The sequence below is a fragment of the Nuphar pumila genome, chromosome 8, assembly GCF_984573655.1.
Source record: "Nuphar pumila chromosome 8, dmNupPumi1.hap1.1, whole genome shotgun sequence".
NCBI classification, from domain to species: Eukaryota; Viridiplantae; Streptophyta; class Magnoliopsida; order Nymphaeales; family Nymphaeaceae; genus Nuphar; species Nuphar pumila.
This window is the reverse complement of record NC_143256.1, coordinates 18,043,126-18,062,902: the sequence shown is the minus strand read 5'-3', so window position 1 is coordinate 18,062,902 and position 19,777 is coordinate 18,043,126. Positions and strand designations below refer to the sequence as shown.

The window sequence follows — 19,777 nt, the reverse complement described above, 5'->3', positions numbered from 1 at the left end:
CCCTTCAGTCACAGGCAAGACGGCAACCCCATTCGCCGGCAACCCTTGTGCTCTGCAGTGCCGCCGGCCTCCCTTCGGTGAACCCGCGGTGGCGGTGCCCCCCTCCGAGCTTCTCCCTCTCGGCTGCAATCTCCAGCGATGCGAGGCACCGGTGTCGCAGTCAGTCGGACCTTTGCCAATCTCCGGCAACCATCGCTAGCAGTTTGAAGAAGACCCTCTTATCTCCTAAATTTGAGGGTGGGTTTTGTTCATGTTCAGTGGCTCTGGTGATACAGTATCCAGTTATCCATTCTACAGGAGCAATACAGGCCAATCCTTCAATTTGGTTCTTGATCCTTTCTTTTTGGGGCGCAACTGAACGTGGGTCTAGTTTCTTTCCTCCTTTTTGGGCGCAACCTCATTGGAAGAGTCAATCTTGCTATCCTTTCTTGGTCATCGTGCGTGCATAGGACTCTCTATTTGTGCCTGCTGCTAAAACAAGGTATGGATGTCTATCAATGTAACGAAGGCAACGGATAGCGTATCTTTATCTACCAGATAGTTGGTGAGTGAATTGCTTGTTCTCGATTGTCTAGGATTCTTGTAGTGAGTAACTGTGGCCATTGACAGATTTTAATAATTGGGCGTCTGTATTTTTTTTCTAACAGGCATTTTTATACTCTTTTTGCTTGAATTCTTCATATGGTGCATGTTGGTCATCATCGGTGTCATAAAAAATGTATTCATTTTTTAGCTTAAAGCTTTTTCGGGGTTCTACGGCCAATCTTGGTGGTCAGAGGCAGAGCTGGAGGGGGCGGGGGCAGGAATGGGCTGTAGCCCAGTCCTGCCTCTCGAAACAGTTAAATTTTTTTTTTTTAAAAGCCTAGTCCTAGCCCAGCTCAGCCCTGACTGCAGCAAATAGTTTGATTTGTCCATATAAAATAGATTTTTATTAATAATTGTAGCCATTTTTTATTTTATCTCAAATTTTTTTTTTTCGAGGGCGCTGCCCCCGAGCCCCCGACTATCACGCCATTTTTTTTTTTGCTACACCCCTGTTTGCCCATCCCCCACGTCAATCCTAGCTACGCCACTGGTTTGTATCATACGAGTCTTTCTCACCCACATATAGGGCAGTTATTGCATTAATTCACTCATATGAAGAACCATCCACATATTTTCAAGCAAAAAATGATATCAAATGGATAGAAGCCATGAAAGCTGAATTAGATGCACTTGAAAAGGCTTCTACATGGAATATTCAAGATCTTCCTTCAGGGAAGAAAACTATAGGATGTCGATGGGTTTATAAAATTAAAACCAAGAGTGATGGTACTCTTGAAAGATATAAAGCCCGTTTAGTAGCCAAAGGTTATGCCCAAGAATATGGGATTGATTATGAAGAAACCTTTGCTCCGATGGCTCGTATGACTATTGTCCGAACCTTAATTGCCTTAGCTTCTATAAAAAAATGGTCTATTTTTCAAATGGATGTCAAAAATGTTTTTTTAAATGGAAAGCTAGTTGAAGAAGTATACATGGAACCCCCTCCTGGTCTAAGTATTCCTAAGGGTAAAGTCCTTCGCTTAGAAAAAACTCTTTACGGACTTAAACAAGCACCAAAAGCTTGGTATGATAGGTTTAGTCGTGTTATGATTGATATTGGTTTTCAATTCTGTTTAACTGACACTGCTTTGTTTATTAAGAATTCTGATGCAGGGATCATTGTGCTTCTTCTCTATGTGGATGATATGATCATCACCGGAAGCGATAAACAGGGAGTTGAAACAATCAAAACACTTCTTAAATCTCATTTTGAAATGACTGATTTGGGCTTGTTGAGATACTTTTTAGGCATTGAAGTTGCTTATTCTCCTAGAGGATATTTATTATCTTAGACTAAATTTGCTTTTGATATTGTTTTCAGGTCTGGTATTACTGATGATAAGAAAGTTGACACTCCAGAAGTTGTTAATGTTAAAATGAAGATTGATGATGGAGAACTTCTTGCAGACCCTACTCCTTATAGACAGCTTGTCGGGGCACTTTCCTATCTATCCATTACCAGACCAGATATAGCACATGTTGTTCATACAGCAAGTCAATTTCAACATGCTCCTACTTCTGTTCATATGGGAGCAGTCATGCGTATTATCATATACATCAAGTCCTCTCTTTCACAAGGACTTTTCTTATCTTCCTCCTCTTCTCTTGATTTAATTGCATATACTGATGCTGAGTGGGGAGGTGATCCCAATAACAGACACTCAACCACTGGCTTTTGTGTCTTTTTAGGGGAATCATTGATCTCGTGGAGGTGTAAAAAGCAGCAGAAGGTATCTCTCTCATCCACCGAAGCTGAATACAGAGCCATGGCAACCACGACCATGGAAGTAGTTTGGCTCCGACGACTGCTTGCTGACATGGGAGCTGAAGCAACAAAGGCTTCACAAATGTGTTGTGACAACAAAAGTGCGATCTACATTGCCAGTAACAGAACATTCCACGAACGCACCAAACACATCGAAATGGATTGTCACTATGTCAGAGAGGAATATCTACACGGGATAATTGATCTGCCATATGTCACTTCAGAATATCAGTTAGCAGACTTCTTTACAAAGCCTCTCGCTGCTCCCCGATTTCACTTTCTCTTAGACAAACTTTCGCTCATTGTACCGTAAGTTTGAGGGGGAGTGTTAAAATGTAAAACTGTACACATATGTATATATAATAATATTATATTATTATTATATATATATATAAATACATTTTTCATTTCTTTCTTTTCTGTATTTTTTTTCCTTTATTTTTATTTTTTGTCTTTATGTCATCTAGTTCAGTTTGAACAAGAATGACTGTTGCTAGTCAAGTCCTGTCCAGACTTGACTAGCAATAGAGTTGTTGGACTGACACATTCCAACAGCTCTTAATAGAGCTGTTGGACTGACACATTCCAACAGCTCTAAATAGAGCTGTTGGACTGTGTCCAACAGCTCTATTGAGTCCTCTTTCAGCTGTGTATATAAAGGGGTGCAGCCCCTCTTGTATTTCATTCCAATGCTTCTTAAGCAATTGGTTTTTCATATCAATAAATAATACATTTTTGTTTTTATTTTGTTTCCGGTTATACCCTTTTTAAGGGTTATGCTTTAGTGTCATTCTTGACACTTGCCCTTGTTAATCTAAGCTCGTGTTTCGAAGATCCCCATTTCATTTCATGCTCAACAATGCAATTATGGCATCGACTGGTTCAGACATATTCTCAAGTTTCTCAGGCCAGAGTATTATTTTTAAAGAAAGAGTTTCAAATGCTAAGAAAGGACTCCATGACTATTATGGAGTATTTGAACAAAATGAAGACTATTACAGATCAATTGGCCATTGTGGGATGCCCTGTTAGTGACAAAGATATGGTGCGACAAACTTTGAGTAGGCTGGGGTCGGACTATCATATGATGGTTACTTCCTTATTGTGTTTGCCAGATTTACCTACATTTGAAGATCTTCGTGTCAAGCTTTTACAGTATGAGATGACGTTGAAAGGATTTTCTGAAGATACTCATGCTCATGTTGGAGCACACAATGTTCTTGCCACAGGAGTTGCCTATGGGCGAGGACGTGGTAGGTATGATTTTCGAGACAAATGGGGTCAAGAAAGAAATGGACAAGGAAGTCGTGGAATACTACCTACACCCAATGTTCCTCCCAATGGGCAAAGGCAAAGGACAATACCTACCTGCTTTCTCTGCAACAAAAAGGGACACATAAAGGCAAATTGCTGGTTTAACCCGCAAAATAGAGGAAAGCAATTGGAGACAAGAAAGGGAACAGATACATTGAAAAATAGTGGAGAAGTCAAAGAGTTACTATTATTTGCCTTGGCTGAATTGAATATCAAACAGAATAATCAAGGTACTTGGTATGTTGATTCGGGTGCAGCCACTCATGTCACTGGTGATGCTGGTAAGCTCCTAAATCTTGTTTCTTATGTTGGTAGAAATAGTATAGTCACTGGAGATGGGTCTCACCACCATATTTCGCACATTGAAAATTTTGTAATCCCCATGTCCAACTATTCTCTTGCACTTTCAAATGTCTTTCATGCTCCTAATATCAAGAAAAATATTGTTTCTGTCTCTAAACTTGTAGATGGCATTAATACTTCAGTTGAGTTTACTCCTTTTTCTGTTTGTGTTAAGGACCTTCAAACGAGAGAAACATTCACTGAAGGAAAACGTCAAGGAAATATGTACGTGTTCCAAGAGAATCCTTCCTCTCGTGTTCAACCTGTTGATTCCATCTTGAAGCTCACATCATCATCTTCAGTTTCTACTGAGAGTGTTTTTAATCTTTCTGAATGTATTGAGTCGAATCTTTGGCATGGTCGTCTGGGTCATTGTAGTAGTCGCTTTATTGATAAGCTTGTTTCAAGTAGTCTTATTCCCAAGTCAAGTCTAGACTTAAGTGTCGATAATAAAAAGTGTTCTAGTTGTCTTCAGTGTAAGAGTCATGTTCTTCCTTTTCATTCCATTAATAAAAGAGCTTCAAGACCATTTGAAATTATATGTTCTGATGTTTGGGGCCCGGCTCCAGTTCCTTCCATGTATGGCACTAGATATTATCTCATATTTGTTGACAGTTATTCTCGATATACATGGATCTTCTTTATGAAAAGTAAATCTAAAACCTTCAAGTTATTTCAGAATTTTCATTCTTTTGTTCAAAACCAATTCTCTCAGAATATTATTTGTTTCCAATGTGATGGAGGGGGTGAATTCTCTTCAAATGACTTCATAAATTTCCTCCAAACAAATGGAATAAGTAGATATGTGTCTTGCCCTCACACACCTCAACAGAATGGGATTACTCAACGGAAGCATTGTCATATTGTCAAGAGTGCAATGAGCATGATGCATGATAGTAACCTTCCAGTTACCTTCTGGGCAGAGGCTTTTCACACAACTGTCTATGTCATAAATTGATTGCCTATGAACATCTTAGAGAACAAATCACCCTATTTCTCTTTGCATGGTGTGCATCCAAATTATCACGATTTGCGTGTATTCGGGTGTATGTTATGTTCATGTTGACAGTTCAATGCGGCACAAGTTTCAGGATAAGGCCTTAAAGTGCAGATTTGTGGGGTATGCTGATGATTACAAAGGCTACAAATGCTATGATCCCGTGAGCAAGCGCATAAAAATATCCAGAAATGTTGTGTTTGATGAATCAAATTTTGGTCATAATGCTAGCACTCCTCCTGAAATTGAAGTTTATCACCCTTGGTTGAACTCAGATCTCTTTTCTAGTATTGATAATGTATGTTCTTCTTAATGTAATCAAAGAGACTAGGGAAACGTATCTACTGTTGCGCAAAGAACTCAAGAAAGTGTAACGTCTGAATCACTATTGGCCCCCGAAAGGTATAAAGGCATTGGTTACTCTCGACATGAGAAGGAGATACCTCCCAGCTTTAATCAGGAGCATAATTCTCCTTATGTTTCCACTCAATCACTTGCTCACAGAAGGTCTACCCGACCTCGGCATCCTATTGATAGGTGGGTCAGTTATGAGAACTTCACGATGGATTTTCAACTTTTCTTAACCTCTTTGGGCAAGGACAATCAATCAACAACATTTTATCAAGCAATAAATTCTAAGAGATGAATTGAAGCTATGAACAACAAAATGGCGGCTCTTCATGAGTCTGGCACTTGGGATATTGTTCCCAGACCACATAATCGGAATGTGGTTGGGTCAAAATGGGTCTATAAGATAAAGTATAAGCTAGATGGTGCTATCGAGCGATATAAGGCAAGGCTGGTTGCCAAAGGATTCACACAGAAGCAAGGACAAGACTATGATGAGACCTTTATTCTAGTTGTGAAAATGGGAACTATCCGCATCATAGTATCATTGGCTGTTGAGCACCAGTGGACTCTCAACCAATTGGATGTGAAGAATGTGTTTCTACATGGAACTCCGAAGGAAGAAGTATACATGGAGCAGCCCACTGGGTATGCAAAAGGGAACTCTAAAGAATACGTGTGCAGGTTAAAGATAGCTATATATGGTCTAAAGCAGGCATCTCGATCTTGGTTTGACAGTTTTGCTCTTGAAGTAGAAAAATATGGGTTTAGTCGGTCTCTTCTTGACCATTCTCTTTTCATATTTAAATGCAAAGATATAATTACCCTATTATTGATATATGTTGATGACATTATCATTACAGGTAACTCTAATGAACATATTGAACAGGTTAAAGAACTTTTGAATCATAAATTCAAGATGAAGGATCTTGGTAAACTGCGATACTTTCTTGGAGTAGAAGTTGACAGGACTCCTTAAGGCATGACGCTTACTCAGCATAAGTATACCATTGATGTTCTTAGCAAGGCAGGTATGACAGATTGTAAGCCCCTCAGCACACCCAATGTACTTCATCAGAAACTCAGTGGCTAAGATGGAGATTTGTACGAGGATCCTACAGGATATCACAGGATAGTAGGAATGCTTCAATATCTTACCTTCACTCGGCCTGACATTGTCTATTCTGTCAATCAGGTATCTCAGTTCATGCATGAACCACATATTGGGCATATGAAAACCGTTAAACGCATTCTTCGATATTTGAAGGGTACTATTGGAGATGGTCTTCTGTACAGAAAGAGTATGCCTGGTCATCACATGCATGAACTCCTTACTTACACAGATGTAGATTGGGCAAGAGATCCAGATGAACGTAGGTCTGTCTCAGGATACTGCGTTTTCATTGGGCTAAATCTTGTCTCCTGGAGCAGTAGAAAACAAAAAGCCATAGCCAGGTCGAGCACAGAAGATGAATATAGATCAATGTCAGCTACTACAGCCGAAGTAACATGGATCAGACACCTGTTGACAGAAGAGAATCGATTTCTAAAAGTATTCTCTTGTGTGACAATCAAAGTGCTATCAACATGTCATTCAATCCTATCTACCACAGTCGTGCCAAACATATTGAAATTGATCAACATTTTGTAAGACAAAAGGTTGAAGAGAAGGAAATTGAACCAGAATACGTGCGGACTGCTGATCTAGTTGTTGACTTGTTTACAAAAGGACTTATCAAGGACAGATTTTGGATGTTCATGGTCCAAAACCATGTACAACTGGAGGGGGGGTGAAAAGATACTGTCATTTAGTATAAGGTCTGGAACTCAGAATCCAGACCCAATTCCTTTCATTTTAAACACATGCTCATTAATGTTTCATTAATGGCATGCTGTAATTTTATCATAACATGTAATGGGTATTTTCATACCCTAGCTATTGTATTTGTGTGTATTTAATCAGAGAATCAAAAATGAATACCCTGATTAGGGATTTTTGCTGCAGCCACGTTCTCTCTCCCCATGTTGTGTTGTTGCTTGTAGACGAAGAAAGGAACCCATGATTTCTATCAAGGCGGGTCGACCCGTTTATTAAACGGGTTAGTTTAAGCCCAACCTGAACCCGCCTAAAAGGCGGGTTGGCGGGTCGGGTTGGGAGGTCGTGTCAGGTTTTGCCACCCCTAATCTCAATATTTGTCATATTTTATGACAAAATCTTTGCAGTTTGTAGTTCTACTTTTAAAGGCAGTGACATTTTTTATTGATAAAAATATAATTTACAATCAAGCTCCTTTACCACCGGAGAAAATTATTAACACTATCACAGTTCACTATACATGGAGTTCACAAAACTATACTAGTCATCAATAACTTCACTTTTCATATTCTTTATATATTTTATATTTTTCACTCCATTGTTCTCTAAAATGCCAAAATTACTTCTGTAATATCACATAAGGGCATTTTGTGAAGCACATTCTTGTACCATTTCTATATTGAGGGATCTAACATTTCTCCATCAACGCAAGATTTCATTTTCTTGTTATTCAATTGCAATGAACATCTAGTCAGTCTTTTCCCTCAAGACATGTTTTATTTAGAACACAAGATCTTGTTGGCTTACTATGCCTGACTCAACATTGAGTAGTAATTTTAGCTAGTGTGTAAATTGCCTACCCCATCAAGGTGCAAGATTGAATTGAAATATATTCATTTCAGTGATCATATTGGATAATAGAAAGACACATCATCATGTTCTCCAGCCAAGTTGCAATCATAAGTCATCAAGAAAATCAGCTTCAAAAAGATGGTGCAAGCACACAAACCACAAGATATAAAAATAAAGGCAACTACTACATGTACATGAAGAAATGGTGCTACCTTGTTATCAAAGGCAAATGTGGTGAGCTCTCCTTCCACCACTGCAAAACATTTAATTTGAGAGTTCTCCCTTCTCTGTAACCTTCCTGCACATCCAACTCCTTGCATCCATCGGACAATCACCCCATCATAACTGCTAGATAGAATAATATTCTGGCTGCCTTCAGAGGTGACTGCCAAACCAGTGACGCTCTTCATGTGCCCAGAAAATGATACTGGCATCTTTTCTAGGTCATTGGCTGAATATATACTAATAGTGCCACCAAGGGAAACAGTGACAAGATGATTATTCTGCCACAGGCAACCAACTAGCATTCCATCCAGTCCAGAATCAGATGAAGTAAGTGTCTTCTTCACCTTACCGTTTCCATTTTCATCAATCTCCCACACTTTTGCAGTTTTATCTGCAGACACTGTTAGCACCTGAAACAGCAAGATAAGCTTTCGCAGTAAGATATGAGAGTTGGCTACTAGAGAAATAAATATATAAAACAAAGAATGAATAGGTATCTTTCTGTTGAGTCACACCAAAAGAAAAAATCATAATCAGCAAGTGCATTCTCTTTGAAGACCTAAAAATAAGAAAAAACAATGTATCAAATATTGCATTAACACTTTCCTTTAATCCACCTGTAAAATTGCAACAGGCAATTCAGTCAAAACCAGAAATCCAGCAGTAGCCGATGTGATTCGAAGCTAACAAGGAAAATGAAGGGCTTTTCACCATCTCTATTTCTCATAGTGACATAATCACTTCAACAGATTAAGTTTGCAAACTAAAGGCTATTAAGATACAGCATACAATGCAAACTACTTGTCTTAGATGTTCAAATGATATAACCCAAATATTGTTAAGATATATATATATACATATATATATACTTGTATATATATTATATACTTTAAAGTTAAGTCAACTGTGGTTGACTTAGACTAGTTGTTGGACTGCTGGTCCAACGGCTAGAAATCTAGCCATTGGACTAGGTCCAACAGCTAGTCAAACTAATGTGGACTCCCTTTTTCTCTCCTTTAATCTCTTTTCTTCCTCCATTTCTCTATAAATATGGGTGCCTTTGTAAGGTAAGAGAGTGATGGGTAGTTTTAAGCTTCTTGTGTGTTTTTGAGTGTATTGTAATGATGATTAAAATGTATTTTTCTTTGTATTTTTAATGTTCTTTATTAATGAAGTTATTCATTCACATTCTATTGTGTTTTATTTTAGTTATTATGTTTTTATCCAAATGCATTGTGTTTTTATTCTTGGAGTTCATTATAGAGTGCATTGAGGTCCATGCCATTTTGTGACATGGTATCAGAGCAAGGCATCATGGTCTTGAAAAAGATTCGTATTAATGAATAGCATGGATTCAAGGATTTTGCATTCCGGTATTTATCTTTAGCTTTTCTACCTTCATATGTATGGTAGGAGTTTTGAAAGGGTTATATTAAAAATGAATGTCTTCTTTTGAAATTAGAATATGTAGAAATTGTTAGAAGTCAAGCACCTTCGACCAGATCTTCATCCACAGCAGAAGAGAAAGGGATTTGCAAGAAGGAGAGGCGGCAATGATTGACAGGATTCTCAATGAGAGGTTGTGCCCTATATTCAATGTTATATATATGATACAAGTTGGATTGGGTCTGTCAACCCAGACCCGATAATACCAACCATGTAAATACAATACAAAAGAATCATTTTGGGTCTAGAACTAGACCTGTACACTACATTCTCAATACCCTCCTTCAAGTTGTGCATGGTTTTGCAACATGGACAACTTGTTCTTCAAGAACCAAAAATGCATATTGGTACGGCCCTTAGTGAACAAATCTGCCACTTGGTCAGCCGTAGGAACATAAGTAGGTGCAACTTCTCTATCTTCAATCTTTTGCCGAATGAAGTATTGATCAATCTCTATATGCTTTGTGCGACTATGGTGAATAGGATTAAAAGCAATTTGTAGGACACCTTGATTATCGCGCAAGAGAGTGGTGGGTAGCATAGATTCTCCAACTTCAGTCAAAAGATGTCTCAGCCATGTGGCCTTTAGTGTAGGAGCCACCATAGATCGATACTCAGCTTCAATACTAGATCGTGCAAATGCACGTTGTTTCTTGTTACTCTACGCCATCAAGTTCCCATCAAGAAAAGCACAATATCCAGAAACCGACTGCCTGTCATCTGGAACTCCAGCCCAATCTGCATTTGTGTATACATCCAGTCGATGTTGCTTCCCTTTAGTCTTGGATTGATGATAAACTAGACCATCTCCAAGAGTTCCTTTTAAATATTGAAGGATTCTCTTGACAACATTCATATGCTTTGTTCGTGGGTCATGCATGAATTGTGAAACTTGATTCACTGCATACACAATGTCTGGTCTAGTGAAGGTGAGATATTGGAACATACCCACAAGACTCCGATATTTCTTGGAATCTTCATATGCTTCCCCATCCCGGGATCCGAGTTTATGATTAAGGACACTAGGGGTGGATAGAGGTTTATAATCCTTCATGCCTGCCTTATCCAACAAATCCAAAGTATATTTGTGTTGGGTTAGTGAAGTGTTTCATCCTGTCGATCCACCTCAACCCCTAAGAAATAACGCAAAACCCCCAAATCTTTCATCTTAAACTGTCGACTCAATAAGATCTTGGTAGCTTCTATGTGTTCATCAGAGTTCCCAGTAATAATAATATCATCCACATATATAAGAATTAAGGTGCGTACCTGACAATCTCGAAAAATAAAAAGCGAATGATCAAGATGAGATCGAACCCATGTCTCTGAACTTCAATAGAGAAACTATCAAACCATGAGCGGGAGGCCTGCTTTAGCCCATAGATGGCTCTTCGTAGCTTGCAAACATGCGTGTTGGGGCTATGTTTGGTATAACTAGAGGGTTGCTCCATATACACCTCTTCCTTGAGAGTGCCATGCAAAAAATACATTTTTGACATCAAGTTGACTTAGAGTCCATCCATACTGAACTGACAAGGACAGAACTAATCGAATAGTTTCCATCTTGATCACAGAACTAAATGTTTCGGCATAATCTTGCCCGTATTCTTGAGTGAACCCTTTCGCTACTAGCCTCACCTTATAGCGTTCAATGGATTCATCGAGTTTATACTTGATTTTATAGACCTATTTAGATCCTACAACATTCTTGTTCGATGGTCTAGGAACAATCTCCCAAGTCCCACACTCATGTAAAGCTTTCATTTCCTCATTCATGACCTCAACCCATTTGATTGACATAGATGCTTGTGAGAAACTGATAGGTTCATCATGCTTTTCAATCTGGGAGATGAACAGTTGTAAGTCTGTAGAGAAGTTGTCATAACTTACCCATCTTTCAATAGGATGGTGAATCCTCTCAAGCCTCCTGGGTTGCACAATAGGTCGTTGAACTTTGTCTTTGTTTCACTGCACATAGGTAATCCCTTAAAACTTTGTAACATCTGAAATGACAGGCATAGTAATATCTTGTGTGTTTGTCGACATTTCCTTTTCTGGGTGTACAACTGTACTATTTTGTTCTGCAGATAGTGTATGACATGAGGGTACGTCATGCATCACCATTTGATCAAGCACCTCAGCAACAAGCCATGGCTGATAACTTTTAGCATCCTTACAGTGTCCCTCTGTACTTCCTGAATCATCAGTATGAGTCTCGTCAAACACGACATTCCATGAAACTCTGATGCGACTGGTAGTGGAGTCATAGCAGTGATATCCTCTATATTGATCAACATATCCAACAAACCTACACCTGCATGCCTTTTTCTGAAACTTATCACGTTAAGAACTGTCAATATGAACATAGCATATGCAGCCAAACACTCGCAACTCATTATAGTCAGGATGAACCCCAAATAGTGTAAATAGCGTAAAATAAGGGGATTGATCTGCTAACAATTTCATTGGCAGTCGATTTATGACATAGACAACTGAATGAAAAACTTTCATCCACAAGTTTAAAGGAATGTGAGTGTTATGCAACATACTCAGCGCACTCTCTACAATGTGCCAGTATTTTCTTTCAGCCGCACCATTTTGTTGTGGTGTGTGTGGACAAGATATTCGACGACCTATTCCACTATCTTAGAGAAATTCAGTAAATTCCTTTGATAAGTACTCTCATCCACCGTCACAATGAAAATATTGAATTTTAGTTGAAAATTGATTACAAACTAAAGCACAGAATGAGCAAAAAAGCTTGAAAACTTCAGATTTATATTTGATAAAATAAATACAGGTGTATCTAGAGTAACTATCAATGAAAGTAATGTAATAATGATTGCCCAATAAAGAAGACTGCGGGGCATGTCTCCAGACATCAGAATAGACAATTTCAAAAAGCACAAAATCTCTTTGATTTATTGAATGAAATGGAAGAACATGACTTTTACATAATTGACAACGGAAACAAAGAAGAAAATCAGCCTCGACATTCAAACTAGACTGCGGAACAAGTCCACTAGACACAAGCTTCTCAATAAATGAATGATTACAATGACTAAGACGACGATGCCAAATCTCTGGCTTATTACATTGAGATAGACTAAAACAAACTTTGAATGACACTGGACGAACTGGTTGTGAATTTATTGATGCATCATGAACTAGAAGAGACTCCTTGAAGACATACATGTTTCCCTGTCGTTCTCCTTCAACGAGTGTCTTCTTCGTGAGAAGATCCTTGACACATACAGAAAGAGTAAATTCGACAAAAGAATTAGTATCATCGACAAGTTTAGAAACAGAAACAATGTTTTTAACAATACTAGGAGAATGGTAAACATCAGATAAAGGTAATGAGGAATTGGGGAGTAGAAGGAAAATATTTCCATCATGAGAGATAGGATGAAGAACACCATCTCCGGTTTTAATAAATCTTACCAATATCACATGTCACATGTGCAGCAGCCCGGAGTTAATGTACCAAGTCTCCTACTCAGTTTGCTTGAAGCTCAATTCTGAAAGAGCGAAAATCAAAAGATTCTTCACATTTTTCTTTTCATCTCCTTTACGGTCGTCTCCTGATTGTCCCCTAGTAGAAGGCCCAGCACCATTAAACTTGCCTTTGTTTTGCGGATTATGCCAGCAATTTGCTTTAATGTGCTCCATTTTATTACACTGAAAACATGTCGGGATGTTTATAGGGTTCCCTGGATACAAGTTAGGTGACATGTAGGGTATGGGAAAAAGCCCACGGCCTCCTTGATTACCTCTTCTATGTCCACGCCCGCCTCAAAAGCCCCCACGTCCTCGCCCTAATACTACTCATGTGACAAGTACCTCATGGTTGTTGGAATTCAGGGTCATCTTCTCGCCCCTAATGGTAACTTCATATTGTAGTAGCTTAGTCCGTAGATCTTCAAAACTGGGCAATGAAGGGAGGCATAGAAGAGAGGTGACTAACATGTGGTAGTCAGAACCCAGACCATTCAGTGCCTGTTGAACCTTTTCTTTGTTAAGAATTACGCAACCCACCATGGCTAGTTGATATGTAATACTCTTGATTTTGTTCATGTATTATGTCACTGATAAACTCTATTTCTTCAAAAGCTGAAATTCTCTCTTTAAATGCAAAATCCTAGCTTATGAAATCTGTGAATAAGTCTGCGCCAATATTTGCCACAACTCTCTGGCTGAACATTCATCTAGGATGGCCACTAATATCTCATGGGAAAGCATAGAGGTAATGTAAGCCACAACTGCCTGATCTTTTCTTCTTCATGTTACAAATTTTGAATTATGAATCAATTTGTTGGAAACCTCCCCTTTATCATCTCGCTCTTCTTGCAGGATGAATTCTAGTGGTGCATGGATCGTTCCATCAAGATATCCAGAGAGATCCAGACTCTTAATAAAAGGAAAACTTTGTCGCTTCCAGGTCAAGTAGTTATATGAGTTGTCCAAGGAAACTGGAAGGGAGAATCCATGTGAAAGGACAACAAAAGAACACTCTGACCAGCAGTTTGATTTACCAGCAATGTAAATTTGTTTTTTTTTCTTTTTGCTACGAAAATAATATTGCAGGGAAACAAATAATCAGTAGAACACGACAAATTAATGATCTGAATTTTTTTTTTGTATGGACCGAAACTTTGATTTGGTTTTGGAGAATAAGATTTTACTTGAAAGACAAAAGAGAGATCTAAGTTTAAATGGAAACACAAATCTGATCTGATACGATCAGATTTGATTTAACGCTGCTAAAGGGAAGAATCAATATGCCATGGCCAGATCTAATTTAGTCTGGCTTGGAACGAAAACACTAGATCTGGAACGATCCGATCCAGCATCAAAGAGGAAAAAAAATAATCAAGATTTAAGAAAACAGATCTGGTTTGACTTGACCAGACTGTTTGACGTGAACAGATTCAGTTTTAAGAGATCGAAAACTTAGAGAGGAAGAAAGATGTTTAAAAATTTTAAGAGAGAGATTTTTAACCCAATATGATAAGATCAATTTTCAGGACAGAAGGAGAATAGAATCTGATCTGATAAGATCAGATCTTGGATCAAAGAAAGGAAGAAGAGAACTCGACCTAGTATTTACTTCTCAGCCTGCTCTGATACCATGTTAGAAGTCACGCACCTTCGACCAGATCTTCATCCACAGCAGAAGAGAAAGGGATTTGCAAGAAGGAGAGGCAGCAATGACTGGCACGATTCTCAATGAGAGGTTGTGCCCTATATTCAATGTAATATATATGATACAAGTTGGATCGGGTCTGTCAACCCAGACCCGATAACACCAACCATGTAAATACAATACAAAAGAATCATTTTGGGTCTAGAACCAGACCCGTACCGTACATTCTCAATAGAAATTATTGTCTTTTAATATATTTTTTAGATTATGGTTATGTATATTGAAAAAATTATATTTTGCAAAAATATGTGGTTTCTTAAAATCTTATGTGTTTCATGTTTTGCAAAATATTAATTTTTTACATTTTTTTTTTGTGTCTCTTAATGTATGTATTTACATAGATTATCTTTGGGATTTTTAATATATAGTGATGTTTCTTTGGTGATTCTAACTATGTGACCATGCATGATTTTAATTATGTAGCCTTTGTGATTATTATTGGATGGCATAAGCATGATTTGTCATCATGAACTCGAATGCATATTTTAATTTCTCTATTATGCATTATATTTTTTAGTGGGTTCTTGTGTATGCTTCTTGAGCATTTTATGAATAAAACTTATATTTTTTAAAAGACTCTTGTATGATTGTTGCTTAGCCCTTAGTAGTTTTATGTGCTTTTTGGTAGCTTAGTGACTTGATTGTTTGTGCACTTTTGTAACCCTTAGCGGTTTCTTTCTTGTGCATTGATACTTCATTGCATGTTTCTTAAAGATTTTATATTTGTTACATTGTGATAAAATTCTTTGTATGATATATATGAGTTCATGGTTGTTGATAGTTATATAGCTCTTTGTGAATCTCTATATGTTTGTCATCAATTGTCTAATAGTAGACTAATGATTTAGATCTAGCTTCTTAGAAGCTTTTCTTTAATAAAATCATATACTTTTGTCTTTTTATTGAGATTTATTGGATCTTTTGTATATGATGTGCCTTAGTGCACTTGTTTCTTGATTGGTGGATTCATGATTCCATTATCTTTTGAAAGATACTCTAACATCATAATTTCATCACATCTATGCAGATTATTTATATTGGGCATGATTCTTGTCCATTATTTGCTTGTCAAAGTTTGTAAAATTTGTCATGAGACATCTTGTGTTGGAAGTGATTGCATCAATTGACATATTGTTGTGCATATGATTGAACTATATTCATTCTAAGTCTTCATCTACCTTTATTGGATTTGATTTAAAACTTTGTTTTTTCAAATCGGTACTTTTATATATGAACTCACTTATTTGAAAAACAATTTCCGTGAGTATTTTTTGCCTTCTTTTGGCATTGTTTTTTGTCCATCATAGATTTTTCTAGGATGCGCCATTTATTTTTGGCCTTGTTGTTGGGTCAGAGTTAGCCGTTGAGGTGAGTTATGTGTGCACCTCATGTCATCTTACTAGTCTAGATTCCCAAAGGTTATGAGTGATGTGTTGTCACTTGTCTTGGGTTTGATTGGTATCTACATCCATGTTGCTTTTGTTGAACAAGAGATGCTTGTTGGGGTGAGTTGTGTGCACCTTGGTTTTCTTATCAGTATAGATTGTCGCCTTATAGTTTGGCTCTAATTGACGGTTGTTTGATCTCTAGTTCTATGAGTGTGTTATATCACTCATTTGTTTATTTGGACAATGTTATTATGAATACTTATAATTATGTTTATCTGTGATGGTTATCTATTTTGAAAATATGGTGTTTGAAAGATTGTTAAAATTGATACATTTATCCTTCTTGATGACATTAGTTTGTTTTTATTACAAGCTCTCTTACTTCGTGTCTTCTCCTATTATGTCTCTTATTTAAAAGATATTTTTGTGGTGAGTTATATGCACCCATTGGTTATTCACATTTTGTGTGTTTGTATTATACTCTTATTTTAGTAGCTGATGCACTTCAATATTGAGGTTTGTCTCTTATTTAAGTGTCATTTTACGTAGACAAGAAAGATTTGTTTGCAATGAGTTAGGTGCACCCATTGGTTATTCATACTTTTTGTGTGTTTGTATTATGCTCTTTTTCTAGTAGCTGAAACATTGAGGTTTGTCTCTTATTTAAGTGTTATTTTATATAGATGAGATGTTCACACTTTTTGTGTGTTTGTTAAGCTCATAAGTAGCATTGTCATTGATCTCTTGTTCTAGCAGCTATTACACTTGAATTTTGAGGTTTGAAGGTCAAGCGAGGTAAATTGCTTATGGTGGTCGAACTATTGTGAAGGTTTGCAAAATATCATTTCTTGATATTTGTGGGATTTTCAAATCTCTCCACAAAATTTCTAAAAAAAATTCACTCATTTACCCTTGTCTGGGAAATGGTTATTGAAAATTCTTCATGCATTTTGCATTGAATATGTTTTAATTGCATGCTTAAAGATATTTTAAATGTGTTCCATGATTAGTTATCTTGGGTGATTTACATCATGATATGCCTTGGTTGCATAGGATGCAATATTTTGAGTGTATTTATAGATATTGTTTCTATTGTTGAGATTTAAATTGTTATTAATATTTGTCATTATTACAAAATATCTCTTGTTATGATTTGTACGTGGGATTTTGAACTTCCCCATTATTTCTGTTGTACATTTAATATGGCTACTTGTTTTGAAAAACCCTGCTTTATGAATATTTTTTGTGTGGGTTAAACTCTTTTGTGAGTTATTTATTCATGGTATTGATGTTGTTTGAGAATTCATATTTCATGCATTAATGTGCTTTTCGAGATAGATGTGTGTATTGACTTTCAATAATGCATGTTTTCATGAATGTTTAAAGTGATGAATGATTTATACGTTTATCTTTGAGATATTTTATGCATGCATCTCTTCTTTTGATAATATGCAATTGTGTTCTCTTATAAATCAAGAACTATGATTTCGTAAAATTATCTATTGAGGTGAGACTCTCAATGAATATTGTGTATAAAAATTTAATGACTTTCAAAATTGATGTTGAAAAATTTTCTTACTATTAAAAGATTTTGAAAATTATTAAAATGTCTTATTAAATATGTATTGTATTTTTGGCGTGTTTGGTCATTTATATATATATATATAGAGAGAGAGAGAGAGAGAGACAGAGAGATGGGTGTGTACGAAATGAAATATGCGAATGAAATGTGCTAAATGGGTTTTTCTGCTCTTTTGGTGTGGGTTTTTTTTTTTGCAGTTCTGACCCCATAAATGTGTTGGGCATGGTCAATTTACGAGGAATCCACACTTGGATCATGTGTTTTGGATGAAAAAAATGATATTTGGAGCCTAAAAATTAACAAAGATTTTGGAATGGTGATTTTTTAAACGTTATAAAAACCCGCTCATGTGTCAGAATCGAACACTTAAAGAGTTGAACCCTATAAAATCAAGTACATAGATCACATTTGTACGATTAGAATTTAAAAATAAAACAAAAAAACCCTGAAAAACTCATTTAGCATGTTTCATCTAGCATATTTTATTTAGCACGTACCCATTACTCTCTCTCTCTCTCTCTCTATATATATATATATATATATATATATATATATATATATATATATAGTTATTTTTAGTTGGATTGCTCCTTTTGCACTCTTTAAAATATTGGCATTATTGATGATTCTAGAGACCTTTCGAGCATATCAAGGAAGATCTAGAAGCTCCTTCAAGAATTTGTATTATAGAAGAACATGTCGATATCTTGTGTAATGGGATTCCTTTTGTAATTGCAAACTTATAGTGAGTCAATGTAAGTTTGAGCGGGGGCGTTAACATATATCATGGTTGCCAGTCGAGGAAGCAGGAGCAGGAAACGTGGCACTTTCAAAATTTTAGGAAGCGAGAAACGTGAGACTACTTAAAAGCGAATCAAGAATCATCTTGGAAGCGACCTAGGAAGCGAACCGGAAGCGACCTACGAAGCGAGGGGGAAGCGAAAAAATAAAAATAAAAAAAAATGAAAAAAGGGAGGAAGCGCAGGAGAAGCGCGGGGTAAGCAACGGGAAAGCACGCTTCTTAAAAAAAATGGTGCTTCCCAACGCGTTTCGGAAGCACAACATTTCGTGCTTCCACTAGGCTAGGTGCTTTCGGTAACTCTGATATATATACTTTAAAGTTAAGTCAACTTTGGTTGACTTGGACTAGTTGTTTGACTTATGGTCCAATGGTTAGTGTGGTCTCCCTTTTTCTCTCCTTTAATCTCTCTCTTCTTCCTTCTTTTCTCTATAAATATGGGTGGGTGGGTGCCTTTGTAAGGTGAGGGAGTGATGAGTAGTTTTAGGCAGAGTTACTGGAAGCACCTAGCCTAGTGGGGAAGCATGTTTCGGAAGCGTAAAACGTCGCGCTTCCAAAACGCACTGAGAAGCGCCAATTTTTTTGAAAAGCGCATTTCCCATTTATGGGAAGCACGTTTCTCTTTTATGGGAAACATGCTTCCCATTTATAGGAAACACACTTCCCATTTATGGGAAGCACGCTTCTCCTTCGCTTTCCCTGCATTTCCTCCCTTTTTTTGTATTTTTATTTTTATTTTATTTTTCGCTTCCCCCTCGCTTCCTAGGTCGCTTCCAGATTCACTTCTGGTTCGCTTTCGAGACGATTCTTGATTCGCTTTTAAGTCGTCCCATGTTTCCCGCTTCCTAAAATTTTGAAAGTGCCACGCTTCCACTTCACATATCGCTTCCCGCTTCCTCGACTAGCAACCATGGTTTTAGGCTTCTTGTGTGTTTTTTAGTGTATTGTAATGAGGATTAAAATGTATTTTTTTTGTATTTTTACTGTTCTTTATTAATGAAGTTATTTACTCACATTCTATTGTGTTTCATTTTAGTTCTTATGTTTTTGTTCAAATGAATTATGTTTTGACCCTCGGAGTCCATTATGGAGGGTATTGGGATCCGTGCCAT

General features: G+C 37.1%; 1 protein-coding gene across 1 annotated transcript in view; it reads right to left on the bottom strand.

The window, feature by feature from the left end:
- Positions 1 to 19,777, bottom strand: part of LOC149829702 (actin-interacting protein 1-2-like) — a 47,962-nt gene that overhangs the window by 8,557 nt on the left and 19,628 nt on the right. Inside the window, exon 5 of the mRNA XM_090015264.1 lies at positions 8,232 to 8,654. Within this exon, the coding sequence (XP_089871390.1) occupies positions 8,232 to 8,654 (423 nt within the window). The remainder of the gene's footprint in view (positions 1 to 8,231; positions 8,655 to 19,777) is intronic.